The 25188-nt window shown below is 43.7% G+C and overlaps 1 protein-coding gene across 1 annotated transcript in view; it reads right to left on the bottom strand.

Moving 5' to 3' along the window:
* DMRT1 (doublesex and mab-3 related transcription factor 1) overlaps positions 1-22792 on the bottom strand; it is a gene marked incomplete at both ends in the record, with an annotated part of 30025 nt that extends 7233 nt beyond the window's left edge. The window contains 2 exons of the mRNA XM_010168526.1: positions 2870-3171; positions 22609-22792. Coding sequence (XP_010166828.1) covers positions 2870-3171; positions 22609-22792 — 486 coding nt within the window. The remainder of the gene's footprint in view (positions 1-2869; positions 3172-22608) is intronic.
* Positions 22793-25188: the final 2396 nt, after the last annotated feature.

Below are 25188 nucleotides of genomic sequence, written 5' to 3'. Positions count from 1 at the left end.
AGGTTTGCCAGCAAAATCCCATGAAGGTGTAAGCAAGGTCTAACTCCTCTTTGTGAATCATACTTTGAAATGCTCCTCTAACTCCTTACCATGCTTGACAAACTCATTCATCCTTCTCCATTTAACACTATATTTCTGTGATCTTCCTGTGCTGGTAACTCTCCATGCAGAGAATCAACATTTAACCACATGCAGCAGCTGAGAGCTTGTTCCCCTTAGAACAAACTATCTTCAGTGCCACACAGTGTTTTACAACCTCAGCATCACTGCACCCACTGCCATCAAGCATTACCTGCCTAGCCCTCACTAAAACTTTTTATGATTATTTGTGCAATGTTATGCTGTCCTAACAATAAGCAAACCCCACGATTCGTAACTCTTCCAGCAATAACAATCCTGCTTGCAGTTCAACCTCTGAGAAACAACTTGTAAGTTACATGACACTGACCTTGAACTACACTTGCCCTACTAAACAGAAGAGGTGGGTCCTGATTTTAGGTCACTTAGAAGCTGGGGGGATGTCACTTCTTCAGACAGAAAGCAGTACCTCTAGTCTTTCTGCACAGACACCTACCCAGAAGAGCGCTGAGAGACCCCAAAAGGTTTGGCCAGAAGAAATTAAAATCTTAGGTGAGGTCACTAAATTCCCATGGAGGTGAATGGAACCACATGATACATCCCACAAGGTGAATATGAACACCTAGTGCTTGGAGCCTGCTGGTGGAAAGAAAATGGTCCTTTTTGGAAACAACCACCTCTTTTTTCCTTAATTACCTCTTTGGTATCCCACTAATTTGAGTGGCACATAAGCAGAAATCAGTTACAGATTCTGCAGGGCCTCAAGAGAAAAATGCAAGGAAAACACACTATTTTATTTCTTTAAGGGGTGTCAAATGTCCCACAAGAAACAGGCAATCTCATGGTGAGACAATGAACCTTCCAGACCAAGACTTACACAGACAGTCTATTTTCAGATGACAGTATATGACAACAGAATCAAGAGGACATCATCTTAATTCCAAGTTTTAACATATTTTAACATACTCTCATGTACCTCTTCCTCAAACACTATGCACTAGGATAGTCAATACTTGTTATTTACTTTCCTTTTCCCCAAGCAAGTAAAATCACAGAAGTCTCTACTGGCTGGCATAACGGGACTAGCAGTCTGCAAGAACATTATTTTTGTAAGATGAATGTTGCTGCCTCTTGTTTGTGTCGTGACAGTGTCTCCAAGCATCAGCTCTGCATAGTCTTACAAGCTCGGTACAGCAAAAGCTTTAGAAATAACTTTCTATCTGAAATACTCTGCTATGATGTGGTTAACCCAACCAACCAAAATGAAAAAGCTAAAAAAGCACTGGCACCTCACCTCACTATCATGTGCAAGATCCCATCCCCAGCTTGCCTCAACTAATTCTCCCCCTGATCTGGTGACAAAATTCAGCAGCTAGTGAGGATGCTATCAACTAACCTACCTGCAAAGGGTGTACCTCCCTATATTTGAGGGTGATTGCAGTGAAGCCTATCAACATACTGAGTGAAGAAAGCTCCTATGGCATGGGTTCACATAGCAGAAGCAAGGGAGACAGTTCTTTTCCCAATACGGTTGTACTCATGGCAAAAAAGGGACATGGAATAATACTAAATGCAGACTGCTGTAAAGCCATCATCTTAAAATTAATGGACCTGTCAGCTGTTGCCCCAGGAGGCCTCCTCATTTTCAGAAGGACCTTTCCATGAAAAAAGTGTCTATTGATAGGAAGGCCTCACTGAAGGTGATGTGGATCACTATAGTAATTGTAATCACCCCGGTCTTAGTCTAGCGCCTGGGTATTAGATGTTAGAATGCCCTTTTAAAGTTGGTCCCTGTGCCAGAATTGCTAAAGGAATCCTCTCTCAGGAAAGGGGATGACCCATCTGTTCCCTTCAGAAAGGAGGTTTTGGTGGACATTTCATCTTTCATTGTTGAGTGGTTTCACAACAGAGCCTTTGCAGAAGGCAGCGTGCCCTGTCTTGATGCTCTACAGAAAAGGTCTGCCCTCCCCTGCCCTTGTACAAGGGACATGGTTGTACAGAGACTCAGAGGGTGTAGTCTCCCAAGTTCAATCGAAGACAAAAAACCACCACTGCAGCTCAAGATCAAACAGCCTCAGGGTCACTGAAATGGCTCCACTTACTTTGCCAGGAATCTCCTTCCTTGGCAGATTTCCCTTTTTTCCAGTCTCCAACAGGTACTGAGTTGGTGGTTACCACTGTCAAGACAGAGCGAGAGGGCTTGTTTGGCTTTATACCCTACCTAACACAGAGCTCTGGTGCAAAGAGCCTCTTAAGACGCAACCTGTAACTTGGGCTACTCAAGTTGAAATTGCAAGCCCTGGAGCTGACAGTGCCAGGACACAGCATCAGCAACACCTCATGTCACATTCAACTGACTGCTACCAACCCACTGCACGCACAACAGCCTGGGCACTTCAGTGCCTTGGATATGAAAGATGGAAGAGAAAAGAACAGGTTCCTGAAGAGCAAAGCGTCTCTGAAATGACATCTGAAGCTCCTAGGATGCTACGTTGGGTAATTCAGCTGGACTTTTTTTCCAGAAGACAGCCCACAATCTACTATGACCTAACTAAGAAAATAAAATCAAGCCAGCGCCTTTAATCTGTGCTTGTGGTAACCTACCTATACCTGTGTCACTGCTTTCCTTGTGCTGCTTCATAACAACCCATTTCAGCTAACTTTTCTAATGTGGGTCCTAATCCCACACGGCAATCTGGTTCTGGGTTTACACTGCCATAAAGCCATGGAGGTTTCTGACCTCTGGAGGAGGTCAGAAACAGCTTATTGTCCACCTCACTCTCTGTGTAACACCTCTGTAAATTCCCCCCTGCCACTGTTTTCCCGACTGGCTTGGCATGTATGCTGCTGGGAGGCTTCGAAGGCTCTTTTTCATGGCCGACCCTACAATCGTACCCCCCGTCTCACTTGAGGAAGGCTCACTGGCCACTGCCATTTGGTACTGGGAGTAGTTGTACAGGTTGTTATAGTAAGGATACAGAGACGGCTGGTAAAAACCGCTGTAGTAGGTGGAGTCCACAACCAAATCTGAAGTGCTCTCCAAGTGCCCTCTGCTGGGGATGGAAGGGATGTCCTGAACGAGCATCCGTCCCTCTGGAAAAGAAAAAAACAAGCCATTGTGAAAAAGGAGGTTCCATGAAGGCCATTACCTTCCACCTTCTGATGAGCTACTACTTCTCCTTAAGGCTCGACAGAGGAGTAAATAGGGAGATGAAAGGGAAACACAGCTGGATCTCTGGTGGAAACTCAAGTGGACTGATGTCCACTCAAAGCCCAAGGCCACTACCTACACACACTGCAGACTGCAAAACAGGAGACAAAATCAACTGCAGGCTAAGACAAAGCTCTAAGTCCTCAACTGACCTAGCGATGATCTACAGCAGCTAAAGATGCTAAAGATTATTTTTAAACTGTAACAGTGTGCCCAGTCTCTCTGAACTCCCTGGAAGCTGGAAGGCTCTAGCTACAGGATGACCCCTCTCCAGCCATTGCCTTACATGTGAGAGAACACTTTCTGAACATGCCTCTAGAAAGGGTAAACAGCCACAACGCCAAGAGAAGCTGCATTTGGGAAAGCACCACGTGATCAGACATGATGTCTCAGAAACCCACATGCTACCTCTCAGCAAGCAAGGCCCTCAATCCTTGCGCAGCCTCCATAACCAAACTTAGCTCCTGTTTACCTACAAAATCATACAGCAAAACAAGCTCCCACACCAATAGCCGAAGAGGATGAGGAGGGGATTGCTCGTAATTTGCCTCCAGACCCGGAGGCCAGCCAGCTGCACTCCCTGCAGGTTGTCCCTGCAAAGGTCTGCCCCCCTCGTCATTCCCTCAGATGGAAGTGCTTCTCAGAGGATGTTTCAGGTCCCATTTTCCTCACTCATGTCAACCAGTGCCTTGCAGTATTTGCAAGGACAAAAAAAGAAGGTGCTTGTTGGTACTGTTTCATGGCCAAGCTCCCTCTGACATGCTGCATCAGCTACCTGGCTGAGCCAGACACAGCAAAAAACTGCCACAACCTTGTAAAGGCTAACCACGTGGTGAATATACATTCACAGATTATTAAACAAGGGAGCTACTGTAAATCCCACCATCGAGGCAGCTCACATCCCTGTAACCCTGCCTTGCACCAACCCTTGAAGTGTTTGCAGCAGAATGATCCATTCTGCAAGGAGCTCCTGCTCTTCCCATGCTGTCTAACTCTGCTGTGGAGGAGAAAAGGATGTGACTTGAAGCATACTGATGAGCTCTCAAGGGCTATCAATATGGAGATGAAGCAGCATGGACAATGGGCACATATGAAACAACAGCCCTAAGAGAGATGTCAAGCAGGCATTGCCTAAATAGTTTTGCATTTTTTTCTTGGTATATCTGTACCTTGGTTACTTACCTGCAAAATGAATATAGTGGCAATTACCAGCCTCTCAGAGTCACGGTAACAACTTCCACTATACTGTGCATTAGCTGCACACTAGATCAAATGATTGGTTTTATCAATTATTGCCATTTATAATGCCATTCTGTTTCACTTCTTCAGCTGTAATGAAAGATCTCTGCAATCATGGATACCGTTCGTCACTAAATTATACAGTGCCCCCATTCAGCTCTGCTGACATTTCACTGACATCCATGAACCATCCCTGTTTATTATCAGAGAGTTTCATGCCTCCTGCATCTGATCTTTCTGCCCCTCAGCCCCATGCGAGCAAGAACGAAGCCAGATGGCCTTTCTCATTGGGAGTACCTCTCAAACTTGCACGCAGAACAGAGGAGACTGCAATGCCACAAAAGACACTCCCTTCACAATTTTTGCACTTGCATATTTTTATGAAATTTTATTATTGCTATTACTCTGCTTCTGGGCAGGCCTCTCTTGAAGTCCTTTTCTCCACGTCTTTGATAAAATCAGAACTTAGACCACTGGCACTGAAAAACCAACAATTCTGATAAATCACAGCAAAAGCCTGACATCCCTCCCCAAACTTAGCTCCCAAATAAATCTGTGGTCCAATTGTTCTGCTTTTCATGACATAACATAGAAGCCAAAAGCAAAATCCTCCAACACATTCCCTGTTGGGATACAGATTTCACACGAGCCGGAGATATGCAAGGCAGTGGGCCACAGAACTTCTGGCAGGGCTATGCTATGCTGCACAGATGTACAATTTCTTCTGAAACCCCTGCCATGTCTTTCCACTTCCAGTGTATAATAAGAAAGGATAACACTTTCCACTAAGAACACTATCACCAGGAAGATGGGGTCTCTTTACAACTACACATGAAAGGTGACCCACCTTGAGGTGTCAGCAGCTAAAAAAGTGCAAGAGAAAGTAGCAGCTTTGCTGCAACTTTTGGAAAGGTCCCATGCACTACACTTCCTAACATGGGACAAAACTAGCTAGGCTAAAACAGAGACCTGCCCATAGCTATCCACGAAGCTGTACAAGCACCCTTGACGCCTCTGTGATGTCCCACTGGCTGGTAGTGCTACAGCTCCTTCCTGAAGAAAAAGCAGTGGTGGCAGTCTTCTGCTGCGTTAAGTACAAGAAAAAAAAATGCTTTTTGCCCCTTCTTTTCTCTTTCTACCTCCTATCTGGTTTTGGGGCTACCATCATTTGCCAGTGGAGATACAAAAGGGTCGACTTTCTGCCACCCATTTTCCCTCTATCTGAACAACAGCCACCAGTGGTTCAGTGCTCAGGGCTGTTACAAATCCACCAAAACATTTCTCTGCTTTCCTTTTGCTGTCCCTCCACCCTCCAACAGCCTCTGCAGTACTATCAGCTGCCCCTGCCCTCACAAGACTCAATATTGAGTCTGCAGAGCCAGTCACCTGCTCATTCAGTCTGCACCCATACACATAAATCCCCAGATGTCAGCAGCCTGGGGCATTTTTCTCTTATAAATGCAGAATTATGGAATCCATGGTCCTTGTAACATTCCTGGCATGCAACCCTTTTGAGCCGCAGCTATACCACAGGGATGTGCCCCAGCAGATTAGCAGAAAAAAACAGAAGCCATGGGAAAAGGGAAAGTTCAAGTGAAGGGACAGACACACCCAATTCCATACAAAACCAGGACCCTTGCAACAGTGCTGGAAAGGCAGCCACCAGATTTATCTTTTCCTAAATCCCAAGCCACATTGTGCTTCTGGGAAGAACTGGTGACATCTAACAAACAGCAGGAGAAAGCTGTCACATGCTTCAACTCACACCTTAACCCAAATCAAGGAGATGAGTTTTATGTCATGCTTTGGGACAAGTCTCTGCTTTTTTTCTGTAGCATCTGGAGGAGTTTTGGTGCTTCACCCGGGAGAAGGGAGACGCCTCATACAAGACCAGGTATGAGGCCATCGGACTGTGGGTGGATGTCAGATCAGACCAGGTCAAAGCACCCCGGGGTTTACTCTAAACTCCTCGCAGTCTTGAACCAGCCAGCCTGGGGGAAGGATGCCTCTGGAGAGCTGAGCTCCTGCAGGTCTTCAGTGACTCTGGCATGCAATGGGTCAAGGACAGGTCTGCAGTCCAGCTCTATGCTCTTACTCCAGCCAGCCTGGCTGAATCATGTAATCTCCTATTACTAATGCATACATCATACACATACAACACGTATAGAACATATACAGCTGTAAACACATGTGGAAAGAGTTTTGCTATTAATGGAGAAAGCTCTGAAAGTCTTCCCTTTTTTCCTGAGCCATGAAAGCTCAGGAAGAAAAGCAGATCAGACCAGTCAGTACCTAGATGTGGTACCATCAAAGTGCTAAGTGTAAAGGGAAGCAGAATTATAGGTGAAAGAACCCTGCTAAACTGTCCTAGGGATAAAACAAGGCACTCATAAATCTGCCCAGAGAAGATTTCATGTTTGTCATATACCCAGAGGAGTTTCTGCCCTATCCATGCCAGTTCTCTCCATCTGAAGTCTGCTAGTCAGCTGGTGGGCAAACACACTGCTTCTGCCCTGAGGCACCCTCAGGTATGGCCTCCATTAACAGGATAGGGCAGATCTATTCAAAGCAATGGCTGTAACTAAACTTTACCTAACTGGGGTTCCTCTGGTTAGTCTTTGGCCTGTACCTGTTAATTCTTGACTCATACCTACAGGCTGAACCTTCCTACAGCCTCACCTCCAGCTACTCAATGAGCAAGCTGTGCTCCTCAAGGTAGGCTGTCAGCCCATGGCTGCGTATTCTGCCAGCAAGGAGAGAATACCAAGGTTAAGAAAGCAGCTTTCAGCTGTTTGTTTGTTTTTTTCCCATATGTAATTCAACACAGCTGAATGGCTCTGCTGGCAAGGAGAGGGTCCTCCCCTGCCTCAGAGCTTGCCGCATTACACCACCTGCACATGAGAGGCAGCCCTGAGGTTCATTGCTGTAAGGGGAACAATTTTCAAAAGGAATTAAGCTCCCAACAAGGCAATTGCAGCTGCGTCATCAGACTCCCACTCTGCCCCTCTACCTGTCCTTTAAAACAAGAGGGCTGCTGCAGGAGCTAGGCTCACATCTGGGCTGTCTTCACCCTCTACACGGAAAAACTGGGAACGGCTCCTGGGTCTTTCCCCTGCCACTAGCCACAAATTTTAACATTTTTCAAGTTGCAAACACAACATGATTAAAAACATGGGACTGAACCTGTACAAGAAGGAATAGAAATTAGAAGAGCAAACCACAAAAACAGTGGTTAAATTTCTTGCTCAGTTTTTGGAAAACCAAAGCTAACAACGTAGGGCCATCAGAGGCTCTCCATGTGTGAGCAACACTCTTGCAGTGAGACAAGAGTATCCCTTCATGCAGTTGTGCCCTTGGATCTCTAAGCTCTTTTCTATGTCTTTACTAACCGATGCTACTTTTTTGCACTATGTACACAGTGTGAAATATGGCCCACTCTTTCATAGAAGATCAATATGATGCACGATAAATACTGCTATTGATCTTGCAGTGCTGTAGACGACTCTCCAGCTCTATGGCATATTAATAGTAGTTAACCAGTAATTCATTTCAGGATGGCTGGGATTTTCTTTTAAGGAAGGTGAGATCTCGGGGTCAGTTACACATACGAGTCTCATATGTTCAGTAACCTCTGAGGGGCTCCTGCCTTCACTTAGCAGAGAGCATGGTGAAAAACAGTGGTCCAGTCCTCAGTTAATGTAAACCAGTCTCAGACCATTTACTTCAATAAAGCTATGGCAATTTACATGAACTGTGGATATGCATGGCAAAATCAACACAGAAGCCAGTCTATAGATCATTCTTTCCCTTCTTACTTTTTGGGAGGAGAGAGGAGAAATGTCAAGGAATTTACAGGAATTTCTATCATCATCTCTATCTCACCGATGCAAATGTTTTTCTAAGCATACACACCAAGAAATGCAAACGTTGAAGTTCTGTCTGTAACATTCATGCATTCTGTATGTAAGCACGGAGTATTTCCTATTCCTACCAGTACTTTTAAGGGTTAGTTATACATCTCATTATACACTGATAACAGTTATTTAAACATGCCTGGGCAAGCCTCTGATGCTGAGGCCAAATGGCGCAGAGTCCATACTACTAGACTTTCTCAGCATCTAAAACAGGGTGGTAGCACCAAATTGCCTACTGGGAATGGTTACTGGAACACACTCAGGAACCTAAGGGACAGTATTAGTCAGCTTGGGGTGGACACACACCAGGAACTGTTTTAAAGATCACGATAGCACATACAGTCTTGTTTCAATGTCTGGGAGCATGCAGCGGCACACCTCAATTTACTTACATGGCTATAACAGATGATTAGTCTCCATCTGATTGTGTATTTCAGAAAAGGGATTCTATATACGCAGTGTGGCAATTAAGAGAACTTCAGTGCCCACACTTATTGACATGAGTTCTTAGGTATCGCTATGGTTAGCAGTTTTTATTTCTTCTATGCCTGCAGAGTCTCTGCACATACATAGACATGTCAAGTAACACAACTGCTTAAGTGACACATTTACTCAAGGAGCAGGAAGGCATAGGCATTGCCCAGTCAGCAGAGTTCACTTCTGGTAGTTTACATTTCCTGTAGTTTTCAATTCAGAGTGATTGTTTCATCACTGCAGTGTTAGTATCTTCCTGCAAGTCAGACTCTGTGGCAGGAGACATCTATGTCGTTACAAAAACAAAACTTAATAATTCAGTAAGGAAACACTTGCCTTCAGACCTCAGAAGAACTTGGATCCACACCTGACAATTTCCCTTTGCTCAGTATATAAAGCACCAGTATACTCCTATTAACTGGTTTGGCAGTATTAAGTCTCGCAATGCATTAGTTCAATTCATAGCTGGCTTTGAGGACAGACAGTAGCCTTGAATGATGCCAGTGTGAAATCACTCCCTAACATCATAATCAGAAACGCTGGAACAATATGTTTCTCCCACCAGACAATCATGACAGAGCTATTTCAGATGTCAAAGAACGCTGGCACCATTACTTACTTTCTGCTGAGACACTCTGCCTCCCCAGGAACAAAACCCGCATGCTCTTTCTGCCTTTGAGAGGAGTAGTTTTGTTCCCTTCCCATTAGAAGTTGTGGATTATCTTTGGTTCCACTGTTGAACTTTTAGCTTGCTATAAAGTTAATGTGCTAGACAATGTTCATTCCAGGCAAGGCTGTGGGGCTGTGTATTTTCTGCCACCCCCAAAAAAGGCCATTATCTGTAATTACCCATTACCATGCATAATTATTTCTTCTACTCTGGTCTATGGCCCCCAGGACTTTATGCTGTTACAGCTCACTGCATTATCTTATCAAATTTGTTAAGGAAGCTTTTTTGACCTTTTGAGCACTTGTCACAGCACATACAAAAGCCAGCAGTAAATCACCTCAGCATGTAGTGTGTGATTTATTATTTGTACCCTGCATAGCGATACCATACGAAATATTACACACTAACACCCTCCCCACTCCCTGCTTTAGCTAAAATCAGAAAAGGAAAGGAAACCTCCACAGTAAGAGAAGGAAGGGATTAGGAAGAGGCTGAAGTCTCTCAATGGGAATTTGAGGAACACAACAGCAACACATGGCTAAGCCTGAACATCAGACTCTGGAGAAGGTCCTGGCTGCTCTCCTCGCCAATGCCACCTTTTCTCTTTCTCCTCTCCGTCCCCAGAGCCTGATTCCACCATTTTGGCTTCTTTTCACACCTGTGTAACTCTGCTGAGTCCTACTCTTTCATACAGAAGCTCATTTACTGCTCCTTCAGCAAGCAGAGAGGGGGCTTTATACAGCTCCCCTCCCACCCCCTCCTCATAATTTACAGCTTCTGTCAATGCAGTACAGGTTCCTAAAATACAATTTTGGTCCAACATGAAATTCACAGGGATTGTCCTTTATGGACATTGGTGTGTCTGTGCAAAGGACTAAGTTTTAATCTCCACTGCTCTCAAACCACCCAGTGAAGGATCAGACACTGACCTGCATCCCAGTACCATTTGCTTTGGCTAACACTCCCACTGCACTTCAGGTCCATGCATTATGTCCCCCTTCTTCATAAGGACACTGGAATCAGACCCTACAGAGAAGCGGGGCTCTCAAGAAAACAAGACAGCTGCCTCCCTCCATCCTGATTTTTGTTTTCCCCTTAGCCCTCTTTTTATCAATATACTTCAGAGGGTGCTTTATCTTAAAATATCTCTTTCAGTTGCTTACATGTATAAAACTCTCAATCCACATCCCTACTTGAAAAGAGGTATATAAGAAATTATGATTTAGCAAATTCTAGTAAAAAATAATTTTGATGCTTCTGAACTGTGTGATTAAACAAACTTCCCAAATACAAGAAAACCTGAGATATTCTTCTGCCATCACGACAAATAAAAGGAAACGTCAAGGAGCAGGTACTCACTTTGGACTAAAAGTGCACAGTATAAATTACTGTAGCACAAGGTATACAGAATTTGGCCTTTCAGATCTGCCAGTGAAAGCCTTCTCCCTAAAAGCAGAGTAAAAAAAAAAAGAGACCCTGGACTCCTGAAAGCACCTCTGAATTCAGGCCCTAAGCGATGGTTGTCAGAACCACTGCTGTGAGGACAAAACCCTTATCTGCCTTTCTCCACAGTTTGCAGACCTCTGTCCCACCACTCTGTGCTGGCCCTCAAGCAGTGGGGAGGTGGAGATCTTAGCAGTGGTACAAGGAAGGCAGTGTCATCCGGTGTTCAAGATGAGCCAGTAAATACAGGCAAAGAGCAAGGTCCACAGAGCAGCAGGGGAGTTTGCACTCATAACCCTGCCCTGGAGCCTGGTTTCTGAGACCTATGGGGCTGTCCTATTCTCACTCATCTATGGAAAAACACCTCTGCAGTCCTCGCAATTGTTTTGACCAGAAAGCTTTCAAGAAAACCGTGTTTTTTCCTCTCTCTCCCAACAGCCACCAACAGTACAACTCCATTTTGAGCTGAAACACCAAATCCAGTGGTTCTTTTTCCTCCTTGTTTGGTATTGCCTGCCCCAACAGCCCCAGATCCCCAGCTGTGCTTTGACTAACATCTGTAAGAGGGAGAGGTTGAAAAATCTGTTATCAGCTGTAACAGACACATGGGCTAAAAGCAGCTGTGTCTCCAGGCTAAAGAGAATAAATCATAGCCAAAACAGGTTATTGCCACTGCAGTCCATAGGTACCTCTCCAACTGTATCCGAGGAATACAGTTGCTCAGCAGAGATACGCCTCTCTTCTCAAAACAGAAATACACATTTGAAAAAAAAAAAAGAAAAATGCATGGTTCAACAACTCTGAGCCTCTAGCAGGCTCCTGGCATTTTCCCTGGAGCTTAAGTGCAGAGGGACTGAACTACCTCACATCTTTATCACAGTTATGCCTTGCCTGGGCACTTATCACCTGCCAACTCCTATCACGCTTTTCACCTCCTCCCACCACGCCAAGACAGAAAAAACCCAGTCATTGCACCTTTTGTGCAGCTTCTCTCTGGCAGAGCCAGGGTGTCCCACAGCAGCCCTTACTGGATGAAGCAGCTGGACCGCGAGTTCAGCTGGCACGATGATCAGCGAGGACGGGTGTCATGGCAGCAGTGTCTGCAGGCACAGGGCACACGTCCTGGGGCCAGGAGATGGCTTTGTCTGCTCTCCTGCTTCTCAAGGTTTACTCGACTGCCAGAACAATACTCATTTTCACCCTGAAGGAAGGAGTATTACTTTTTTTCTTCCCTCTAGGAATAACGCTGGAGCTGTCATTTGAGCAAAGTGGAATAAGCTTTTCCAGTTCCACCTATAAAGGGCTAAACTAGTCCTAAGTGAGGATACCACATCTTACCAAGAATGACATTTGCCAGAAAGAGGCACTCGAGGATGAAAGTTAAGCAGCAAGGACAGCACATTTCAACACAAAAGAATTGAGGCTGTTCATTATCATCTTGCTTGCACCAGCACACAAACATTTCATGGGATTCTGCAGCCACACGCTGCTTCTGTTCATTACGTCAAAACCCATCTCATGAAACGACACAAAAAACTTCAACTTGAGCTGGTCTAGTCTGGCAAAGGCACAAGCAATTCAGAACAATCATATGGGGATTAATTAAATCTTTGATTAAGGAGTCAGTAAAGGGCAAAATAAACTGTTATCTCTCACCTCAGGGCACGTTTTCTGGTCTTTTAATCATTCCTGCGTCTCCTGCCTAAGCCCTTCCAAGTTCAAGCCCACATGTGCTGGTTCAGACCATGGCTATCTCCCTACCACCAGCCATAAAAAGAATAGTGCAAACAAATGTGATACTGCCCTTTCCCCCTCTACCAGCCTCCCATCATTTTTGTCTCGGTGATGTTCCTGAGCCTGGTATGGTATGCTTACCAACCACCGATGATCTCTCTTCCAAAACCTGTTGAGAGCCCACTTTACTGTACGTAGAATGTCACGAAGGAAGGAGTCCCACAAGTCCCACAGGCACCTCACCAGGCACAGAAGACAACAACTTTCCTTCCCATCATCATAAGTCTGTCTGAAAGGGCTGTAACAGTTCTTGGTCATCCTTTTTCCACAGGGAACCACTAACATTCAGCACAGCACCCTCGTGGTCACCAGCTCCTCTGCAGCAACAATGGTTTTCCAGGGACAGGCTCCTCTGTTTTTCACTTCTTGAACAGGTGAAGTTCTCTAACGGTACGGGTTAGAGTGGCTCTTGCTTGCACGTGACCAACCATCTAGCCAAGCCCTCCTGCAGTGAACTGCTGTCTTCTCCACTGCTTGCCAGTCCGTGCACCTTTCCATCACCTACCAAGACATCCCATGGCTATTCCAGGCTTGCTTCCAAGATACCACTGGGAAGACCACACAGCTTACAGCCAAGAGCAGGTCCTTGTGAGACTTCTCCAGAAACACCACATTAGATTCCCCACTCAGACCTGTATTTTCAGACCGATACAATCACCCTTCTTAAAACCATGTAACAACTACTGATTTTCTGTCAGTTTAGATTCCTAATCAAGACGTCAGGGGACAGAAAAATCAAGTGCTTTGCAGAATTTGATTGCATCAACATATCACTTTGTCAAGCAATTTTGTAACGACAAAAGATTACTAACTGACAGAATCGTTTACCCTTACACTTCTGTTAATGCACATCATGTGAGCATCCTTAACAGTTGCATTTCCTCCCGTCCCACATATTTCAGTCTGCTGTGGACTGTTCCACTGTTTCCAAAAAACTTAATGTCAGGTCAATGGATTTGTAGCCACCCATTCCACCACACTTAAACACTGGCATGACATCCGCTTTCTTCCAGGCCTCAGGAATTTCTCCAGTGCTAAAAGACTTAATGGAAATGAGCATTAACAGACCAGAGAGACACTCAGACAAGTTTTCTGTCTTTTTTTTGGCTGTTTGGTTTGGTTGGTTGGTTGGTTGTTTTTTTCAATACTGCATGCAAGTAACCCAATACTGCTGATTTCAGTTACTGCTGGAAATGAAAGCAGAATGTCACCATCTCTATATACAGCAACATCACCTGCTCTTGTTCAAAGCAAGTATCAGAAAAAATTATTGAGCAATTCTTCTTCTCTTCCACACGTACAATTATTATCCCATAATGGGTCAAATGGCTAATAACTTTGTGTGTTGTGTGTGTTCCTAAATACAACTAAAGAACCTCCCAAACTTAACATTTTAATTTAATTTTAAATTTAATGCAAAAACTTTTTTTTTTCAAAGAAAAATGTGATTTGGGAGGAAAAAAAAAGGAGGGAGAAATCCCAGCAAGAAGACTGCAGCTTGGCATAATAAGTTTCCCAGTCACACACACAGCCCCAGTCCAACTCCAGCTAAGAGGAGCTGAAATACCACCACTGATTTCAGTAGAATTGGAGAGGGTACATTTTATTCATATTTAGCATACACTCAATAAAAATGATCTGCTGCAAACATTTAGCATGCAACTTCAAAATCCTCCTAATACGGCTGAAGAAATAAAACCTACAGAAAATATTTTTTATTTCTGCAGTTAACGCAAGCTTCAGGCCCTCCATAAGATGTCTACAGCAGCAAATTCCACTTTCATAATTTTCTGCCGCTGACTAGAGCAAGAGTAGTTGAGCTGAGGTGCAATGCTTGTTCTTTCCTGATCATATTCAAATCTCTATCGGCAAAAAAGAATGGCTTTAGTAAAGAAAAGTGCTCAAAATCTTTGAACGTGTCTTTGAATCTGTGAAGATGCTAGACACTATTTTAATGCTCCAGCATATGCTTGTTCATGCTGAACTGAGACAGCAGGATTATTTAAATATCTAAAATTATTTGCAAGCACGACAGTTAACAGAATCAGGACCAATAACATTAGTACTTCAGAAAATGAGGAGCATGAGAAACAAATGCCATGTTCAATCTTCAGTATAACAGCTGAGAGTACAACTACTATGTGTGCACACATATGTATATGTATACATATTATTCATCTTGATTTGATGAATTGACCCGATTTGAGAAATAAATTTACAAACACTTAACTCATTGCATTCAGACATCCAACATGCTACTGAAGTGTTTAAGGGAGCGAAACTTAAAATTAAGACAACTTAAAAAAAAATAGAGGAAGAAATGACAAAAAAAAAAAAAAGGAAATCAGGAAAGAAAATCAGATTTCTAGACAGTGATGGAAAACAGCCCAGACACCTGCAGGCACAAAGAAGCACACCAAGAGGAGGAGAAAGAAACTCGGTGTGGATTAAAGGTAAAGGGATTTAAGTCATTAACAAGAGATCAAAGAGAACATTAGAAGGGAGGGAAGGCTTTACAAGTGTCTGAGATAGGAGACCTTGGAGGAAATATGACTGGGATAAAATCATTATGGCTCACACTAAAAACAATAAAGGGAGTAGGATGATGGTTGGAATTAGCTGGACTCCATGCTTGGCTTTTTCACTGTCTAATTCGTGATGGAAAAATTAGTATCAGGAGTGGTAAAGAACCACTGAAGACACCCACTGGGCCTGAGCAAGTAAGCAAAAATCACATGCACATGCACCACTTCTGTACACACTCGCCAACACTGCACGGATTTAACATTTGCAATCACAAAACCTGCCCCCATGCAAATGCAATTTGATCACTAATGAATTTTTTTCATGCACAAGTGATATACAAAAATGCACAGTGACTGGAGCTACAGTGGCTTACATCACCTGAGGTTCAGTTGTGTCCATGACTATAGGCATTCGAGTCAGCAACCGGTGGCTTATGCTGTAAGCAACACAAATAGTGTGAACAGAGACTAAAGACAGGAATTGACAAAAAATTTGTAAAATAATAAGGCATCCAATCTCATTGCAAAGGAAGAGAAGCTCAGTGCTTAACTGACTCTCCAAAAGCTCTTCAGGAAAACATAAGTCAGAAGTGAATGAATGATGTTTGTACTTAAGTAACTGAGCTATTCACAATTCTGATTTAGACTAGAAGGTACCCAAACTCAGGAGAAAGTTTAGCAAAGTTCAGAAAAATAAGAAAAAAAGAAGAATTAGGAGAAGCATATGAAAAAGTGCTCCTACAAAAGAAACCTTCAAAACTGCATTTTAGTCCCTACATCCTTACATGACAAAACTACTGAAAATGGAAAATGGGCCAACAGGCTGAATTAGGAAGTCAGACGATATATAAAGTGAAAGAAAGCAGTCTTCAGGGTATAAGAGAACATGTGAAAAAAAGAAAAAGCAAGAAATCACAGCAGTATTCAGTTAAGGAAGCATGCAGTACTCCTTCACTCCCCACTTATATCTTTTCTAAAAAAAAAAAGAAAGCCCCACACATTCAGATAAGTCATAATAACTGTTTCAAGGACTCAGAAAGGAACAAGAGATTAGCTGCAGATAGTGTAATAATGTGCCCACAGACAGAAAATTCTTAGTACATCTTCTGCTCCTGCTCCATTCCTTATCTCAGTGTTCATAATGACAAATGGAAAGCACAAGCCAGCACAGATAACTCTCTAAATGTGAACGCACATATGCAAATACCAGCATGATGAAGGAAGAGCTTTCAAGGCACAAAGAACAATAAGGGCTGCCCACCACCTCTGCTGGCCTTCGGTGGGAAGAGAAACCCCAAGCGCTGGGTGCAGGACAGTGCAAAGTCTGTTCAGCAGCACACAGGGAAATACCTGCTGAGCTACCTGAGGGTTTTCACCTCCACCCCTCCAGCCAAAAGGTGGTCACAGAAGCCCTGGGGCTGAGCAGCCCTTCTCTCACAAAGTAAGCGGGTCTGGGTAGGTCACAGCTGGTCCCCCAGCACCCCTGATTCCCCAACACACTGCAGAAAGGTCTCCCTAGCCCCTACCTCTGCTGAAGACAGCCCTGGACAACCCTGCAGTAGCACTTGCACAGAAGAAGAAGAGCAGTCTTGCAATCTTCTCTGATGTTTTACATATCTTTTAATGCTACTATTTACTTTTACACCTCCACTGAAGCTTCAGACAGGATCGAAAGCCTCAAAGGAAGAAAAAAAAGAGATTTAAATCTGAAAATTGGCACTAGTTATGCCTGTTTCACCAACATGACAGAAATACCACACTTTTGTCAGTGTCTGTGCCTCACATATGGCACTTCAGACATTAGCTCAGTTAAAACATACACACACACACACACACACACATGAAGTTGCAAAGATGAACGAATATTGCTTGAAAGGAGGAGCGGGGAAAGTGCAAGCTTTGCAAGCTGCAGGCTCCAGAACTGGAGAATTAATTTGAAACATCTAATCAGGGATGCAGAACCCTGTAACATTATGATTTATTTAACAGAGTCAAACAATGGCCAGAGGCAATGAATCCTATAGGAGATGACAAAGCTGCAGGAGACTTCCGTCATCTAGTTTAACCTGCACATTGATCAGAGTTTACCCCCATATTAATCACTTGAGATCGTAATCTAACACACTCTTAAACACCTCTCCTGATTATGCTTCAGTTACCCCCTTGTCCTTATGCAGGTCACCCCGTTGCTAATTGCACTTCTAGTTAGAAGAAAAAGTGTCTACTGTCTAATTTAATTTTGTCTTTTTTAGTTTCAAGCCGTTGCTCCTTGTTATGCTGTCTCAAGCACTGTAAATAATCCCTCCCCCTCCTCCATATTATTACCTCTCAAATATTTATAGACTGTTATATCCACCCTTAGTCTCCTTTTCTACAAGCCATACATCATTTTTGTCATCCTTCCCTCTATCCTTTCAGATTTATCTATGTCCTTTTATAATGAGATGCTCAAAACTCCTTTGCAGCGTTCCCAAGTACAGCAAAACAAGAGCAGCAGAGAGAAGCAGAAACACCCACCTTGCTTCACAAACAATGCCTTTTTAAATAACTCATGAGCAAAATGCAGGTGATTTCAGTAGGAACTGAAAATTACAAAGCCATGGTCACCACACTGTGGAGTACTTCGTTCATTACACAGTTGTTCTAGTCAGAAATTAAAAAAGCCTATTAGGAGAAAGTTTTACCCCAAACCAATGAATGATTGTTCAAAGCAAAACACTCCCTGAATATTTACTTAGTCCAGCTTGAAAGAGATTTAGCAACTGAAAAAAACACTACACAGGCAGAAGGCCATCTCCAGCAACTGTTTCCCACGACAACCTCTACTTCCTGCTGTGGAAATAATGCCAGTGCAAGAAGACAGGTAAGACAGTTCAGTTCACAAGCTTTTACAAGAGACACATGCAAACGTGGTTCTTTTCTTCTCGTCTTAATTGCAGCAAAACAGGTGATTATGGATGGAAAGGTATTAGTTATTCACAGGTAAAGGATGTGAAACTTGATTCTTTGCTAGCTGTTACAATAGTAAAGTCACTCTTTTATTCTGAACAGAGATTTGTTGGCTGAGGGAGAAGCTGGGGAAAAGCAGCAGGAAGCAATGGATGGGGCTGCCTGGCTCTCGGTATCAAAGGAGAGTTGGCAGAACCAGGAGGCATTCAACAACTAAAACTGGTGAAGAAGTACTAGTGGGCACAGCAGGAGAAAATAATCATTAGAAAGTAAAAAGGAGACAAAGGCAAAGGGAAAAAAGCAGGATGATGGACCAGTAACCACTGCAGAGCCACCAAGACCTCTGAGGACATGCAGCCATCACGTCAGCCCTGGCAGAGGCAGGCAAAGCAGCTAATGCTTCCTTCTCCTTACTGCTCAGCCCTGCTGAAGCTGCTGCCACCTGAACTAGCAATCCTCTCCACCACCTGTCAACCCCCATGATGCAAATTTTCTGTTGAAATTTATGGTAGATCTAGTCATTGAGTGTTCTAAGGTCAAAGGAATCAGGATTTCTTTCCCAGGCTTGCAAATGCTAATCAGTATTGAGGCTGGCTGAATTTCAAATTTCAATACATTGACTTAATGTCAATACAAAAAAAGTAGGCATTTCATAGATTCACAGAATAGTTTAGGTTGGAATGGACCTCTAGAGGCCAGCTGGCCCAAAGTCTGCTCAAAGGTGGGCCAGCTTCTCAGTTGAATCATGTTGCTCAGGCACCACCCAGCTGAGTTTTGAGTCTCCCCAGGGAGACCCCCCAGGGAGCCAATGTGAAATCAACCACCAGAGAGCACAGGAGCAGGAGCTGGCACTTAGCATCACGCAGCAATCCCGTCTACATTGGATGCTTCTAAATTGGGCCAACATGAGCACAGAACAACAGAAAGGAGTGCCTTCCAGTACCTTCCAGTCATCAGGTCATCTAATGTTGCAGTCACCTCAGCCCATACGCCAAATGCCAAACATAACCCACAGTCCATGACGAGAAGCAAATAAAATGTAGGAAAGGTGAAATGCACTGTCTCCTTCCTTTAGTGTGAGCAGCTCTCACTCAAAGTTGTTTCATGATCATGCCTCCTCCTTCCATGCCCTGGTGATTTCTAAATATTAAAATGGCAGAGGTACCAAACTAACATAGAACAGGGAAGAACCCATGTATTGAAAACTTAGTATGTGTGAAAGGCATGTTTTAAATGCCTCACAATAGTCTTTTGCCGAGTTTTGTACACCAGTTGTACTAACAAGATGTACTTACCCTAGAGACAGAAGGACAACGACTTTAGATGTGCTGGGATTACGACTTTTTGCTGTTCTGTACAACTAAATGGCCTCTGCACTCAGTAACCTGCAACCTTTTAAGGGAAAATGCAAAGAAACTACAAAATCTGTTTGCAAGAGGTTCTGGTAATGCCCCGTGACCACAGTCTGTTCCTTTCCAACTACTCTGCAAACTCCTAGTCTGCTTTTGAGTGGGGAAGATATGCTCTGTCCAAAGTAAACAGTTTCTGAGCTTGAGATGGTAAATACACAAACCCCTACGCTATGACTGTGATAATTCATTTTTCCCCTTTTCAAAAAACGCACGATCTGAAAAATTGTCTCTGGTCTCCCCAGGTGTCACAATATTTCTGATGTGCCAACAAAACGGATACAGTGAGGAAAGACTCTCTCTCTGGCACTATGTCTGATTTGTGTGACTCCTTCACACATTACTCCTGTGCTGGCAAACAACACACTGCATGATGTGAGTCCAAAAGAAAAACTGCTCTTCTGAAGCCCAAAGCTTACAGGAGGAACAGAATTACCACTGTCAAAACCATCTCTTGCCCAGTCTAATGTGTGTTGTACAGGGCACACTGCACTCCCAGGAGCCACCAGTTCCCATGGGGCTTGCAGGGAGCTGCTGACTTCCCCTGCCACAAAGGGTTTCACTGTCTCCGCCTGCCTTAATGATTATGGTAAATTCTTGCAAAATCAGAATCTCAGCCTACCAAACTGAGGCACTGTGATACTTGCTCTGACAGGGTCTCTCATTTTGCTTGCAGTTGAGGGTACCAATAAAATGATAAAACAGCAATGCAAGAATCATTTGAGGTCCTGAAACAGCCTGACACCTACAAGATGCACAGCCAGCCAAGAACTTTCATCAACATCACACCTGGCAGTTTCTGATGTAACCAGAGATCTTTATACGCTAAAAAAGAAAGCATCAGAATATTTAAGCAGTATTTCTCACTGAAAAATCAGACTTTCGAGGGTGAAGCCTATACTCTGACATCAGATTAAGCCAAGCTACAGGTCTGGCTGAAGGCAGAGCACCTTCTGCAGCTTCAGACCCAGTACGCAGACACTGGTGGTGTTAAATCCATACCCATGAGTACTTACACAGCTTTCAATAGATGAATCTACCAAAATTATCTGGGACAGAACTCCATGCAGTGCAGTTGCTTTTGAGCTACACATGAATTTCTGTTGCTATTTAGGTGCCTAAAAAGAAAATTATGAATCGAATTTCCTATTTATTCCCAGATTCTTCCATTCCTGGTAAACAAAACTGATCCTGCCTTGATTCTTGGCTGTGAGCTCTTCTCTGTGGAGATGAAGCTGTGCGTTTTAAATGTTGTCACCTACACACAGTTATTTAGTAAAATGCTTGAGAAACAATGCATTTGAATTCCTCACAAAGGAAAACCTACTGTAAGAAAGATGACTACAAACCATTTACAATTGCTTTGACCAAAAATTTTCAGGCAATTCAAATTACTTTAAAATTAGGTATTTTTATGTTTTCAAGTCTTTATACAAGCATGTGAATTGTCTTAAGCTTGCTTAATGTTTTTCATTACAAGACCATAATTTAATTCAATTAATAAGAAATTAATATTAAAGTGGATTAATAAATCAAATACCTCTACTGACATTTCAAAAACATTAAAATCCAAGCTTATGCAAATTTGCTGACAGTAAGACAATTCAATTTCTTGGCCTTTCTGTATAACAAGGGTTTTCTTGTTCTCCTGAGTTACACATAACCTCTATACATTACCAAATATACTACTTTAATCTTTAGCCAGCTTTTTCCATGTCTATAGGCAGAGCATGCAGTAATCCAAATATGAACAGAGTAACTGCGTCAATTCAAAGGTGACACTAACATGACTGCAATAATGAAAACAAAAAAGGTAATAAAAAGCTATTTATTGTTTTATCAACCAGCTCTTTTAAAAGCTTCCCAAATAAATTCCTCCACATTTCTCTGAAACTGCCTGTCTGCAATGGATTCAACAAATCCATCTGACAAGGCTTTAAATGATGTGCAAAACAGGGATGTAGTCTGACAGACACATACATGCACTGTCCTTTTTTTAGTTAATGTAAGGCATTGTCCATGTTAGAAACACCTTTTTAACTGGCTAGTATATTCACTTGCATTATTGACTTCAGCACAGATGATCAAAAATGAAATGAAATTTCCTTTTCCTTTCCTCTACATTTGTTTGCTTTTTTCTTTCTTCTGTCTATACAGCAGAAGTAAATTACATCAGTTTCATTTTAATACATACTAAATTGCTGTATCTGTCAGGCATAAGCTCTGCATAGGAAAAAGCATTTTGGCTACAGTCTTCACTTCAGCACCCTTAACTCCCAGTTGTGCTTAGTCACGGTTTTACTGAATCAGCAGACAAATATTGGGGGGGTTGGGGGTTTTTTTGTTCGTTTTGTTTGTCTTACAAAGGTTAAATGCAATACAGTAAGGTGTAGTAGAGTGAAAGGACTGTGTCAGTCTCTAATTCATTACACCTGGCCACACAAAACGGAGGTACTACCACATCAAGTCTCATCAGGTGGGGTCAGTGACATTGCCTACGTACCTGGCTCCTATACAATGCTGAAAACTCTCCAGTTTTGAAGAAGATATACGGCCAGCCAACACACAGTTGCCAGGACTGTGGCATAAGCACATATTTTGGGAGAAAGGAGAAAAGCTCTTCATAAACCTGTATTTGCAGGTATATACCCTATTGAATTCAATTACAGCGCCAGTCTCCACCAATCTAATTTTGATTGTCAAGTAAAAATAATAAATTAAAATATGAAAGACTGATCCTAGGTTCTTCCCTTTTGCTAACTGTACCAACAGTGCAACATCATTCTTGGAGAGGGGAGTCTCCACCACCTTGCTGCTGCAGAGAAGAGGTGCAACAGCAGGCAGGCAAAAGCAACGCCAGCCCTTGCTCCAAGCAGTAAACATTGCTCTCCCAGCACTTTACCTGACGCTGTGCTAGCTGCTGTCACGGCTGTACTCGTCGAGTGCACAGGGCTGCTCCTTTCCAACACGAGACAAGAGCTGCCACCACTGTTCTTCTTAATGAACGTTTCGGGGGCACTGGGCAGGGGCACCGGGCGGCTGATTCCCAGTTCCTCTTCCTGAGCTTGCTGCCTTCTCAGTGCAACCTGGGAACAAGCAGACAGATGTAGCACGCTCTCTGGCTTGAACACAATTTATAATGGCAGCAATGGAAGACTCAAACTCAAGGCTGTTTTTTCCTCTTGGCACTCTCTAAAGGACGTTATACAGCTGTTTAAAACCAACCCCTTTTTTTGTCCAAACATACATGAACAAACCTATGAAACACTGATGCCACATACATCTTCCTCCAACAAGGCCACACGAAGATGAATTAAAGCTGACTGCACTCACCCGACACGGTTGCTCTTGAGCAAAGCATACTGTGAAAAGTGTAGTCACAACCCTCCTCTCTGCTGATACACAGCTGCTGCTCACAAGCAATTCATCTATTTGCAGGGCTTTGCTGTGCTTCTTCATCAATATAAAACAGCTCTTCATGTGGGGTTATACCTACAATGTGCTGCTCTGTCCAAGCCTGCTGGGCCCCCTCTCTGGTTCTCTGCTGGAAATCTATCCCTTCAAGGGTATTTCAGTGCAGAGTACACTGTACGCAGAGATCCATCATGGGAGAAGTACAGCAAATGTGGGGAATCATCCTGCAAGCATCCTCAGAGAGATCACACACCCTGAAGGTAGGTGGCCAGGCCTGGAGCAGTGGAAGCTCCCCATTTCTTTCCCAACGCTGACAACGTTCCAAAGCCTAGCCGGCACTGGTCAAGCCCACAGACTCTAGTCTGGACACAAGTGCAAACAAACCATATTCATTGCTTACTGAAGATAGAGAGGAGCACTTCTGACTCACCTGCAAGGCAGATCAGTCTAGCACAGCTGTCCACCCATGTCAAGTTCCGATATGTGTCCAGGTGATGTATATGACACTGGGGGTCCTACAGCAACTACCTACCCTACCTACCCTGCAACTTGCTGGGCGACTTCTTTGTGTCTGTATTTGAACCTTGGAAATCTGTCCCAGATTACAGACTGGGATAATAGGCTTTTCTTGCTGAAAATTCTCCTGGGTAACTTGGACAAGACTTCCCTCCATTTCCATGTTGAACAGCAACATTTTTCTAATACAGATGTGTAATACCATTAGATAAATTAATACTAGCTCTTGCAGTAGAGACATCCCAAACAGGGGGCGTAGACTTGCAAACACCACCGGTAACTTTGACTTCACAAGCCAATAACCTTGACCTGTAAAATTCCTGCAGCGCCAAGGGGCTTATTGCAGAAATATATCAAAAGGGGGAACGACAGACTTTCAATGTGTAACTCCTACACAGATAAGGTTTAGTTAGGGAGGCTTTCAAAGCCACTTCTAAATACTAGGCAGGGAAGAGAAAATCCCCCAGGAGGGCCACCGCCAGGACCTGCTAGCAGGAGGCATTCAACAGTCGACAGAATCTGCTGGGCAGCAGAACAGTCTGTGAAGAAAGGGACATTTGCACGGGCAACACCCCATTTCGTGCTCCCTCCCCCGAGGCAGGCAACAAGGGGATCCAGTATTATTTCGTGGTTACCCAGGCTGAGAAAGTGCGTGTAGCTTGGGCGTAACAATTTCTGGGCTGCTGTGCTACCGACAAGGAGTAAATACGTAAACGAACAAAAGCTCCCAGTGAGTTCAGAGGACGTTTACTATACTTGCACTGAATAATTAAATAAAAAAGTGGGCAGGATTTTATCCAGGGCTGCTAAAGTTTTAAAAATCTGTCAGTGGGACGCTCATTTTATGCGGGATCATGAAGCTCTGAGTGCACATCAGTTGCAAACTGTGTCCGTGGTATCACCGCCTTTGCGTACATCAGTAGTCCTAACGCCTTCCAATTAATTAGTCCGCAGGGGACTAGGTGCACGAAAGAGAAGGTGGAAGCCCACTCACGGAGCTCAAGCAATTACGCGCCCAGGACGCCTCTTAATTAAGTTTTAAAGATAAGGATCACAAGGACTAATGCAGCAGTCATATACATTGCCAGAGTTCGGCTTCAGCCGGACCACCTAACGAAAAAGGTTTTTCCTGTACAGAACTGGATGCGGTTTGGTTTCTTAGCAAATACTACCGAGTCCTCGTTTAGATGGAAGATGACCCAGCTACACAGCTATTTACAGACTCGCTCTATGCAAAATCATGAATAACGTGGTTAAAAAAAATAGTCTTTTTTCGAAATGCACTCAACTAAAGCTACCTAGCACCAGGGAAAGCAGATGTACTGAATCTGAAACCACCAGTGGGAAATACTCTCGCTAACCAATTAGTTGGCTTGAATACTCACTATCTAGTTAAAAACAAGCTGGAAAACGGCAATTTGACGTTAACTAGAAGTCTTCCTCTCGGGAGGTTTTAAAATAGACCCGCGCACCCCGGGGCTGCCCGCGCGTTCCGCCTCTGCCCCTTCCCGGCGGGGCAGCCCGCAGCCCGGCTCCCGGGGAGCAGCCGAGC

Source organism: Antrostomus carolinensis, unplaced genomic scaffold (assembly GCF_000700745.2).
Source record: "Antrostomus carolinensis isolate BGI_N321 unplaced genomic scaffold, ASM70074v2 scaffold18145, whole genome shotgun sequence".
Lineage (NCBI taxonomy): Eukaryota > Metazoa > Chordata > Aves > Caprimulgiformes > Caprimulgidae > Antrostomus > Antrostomus carolinensis.
The sequence above is the reverse complement of the archived record's forward strand: the minus strand, read 5'-3'. Positions and strand labels throughout refer to the sequence as shown.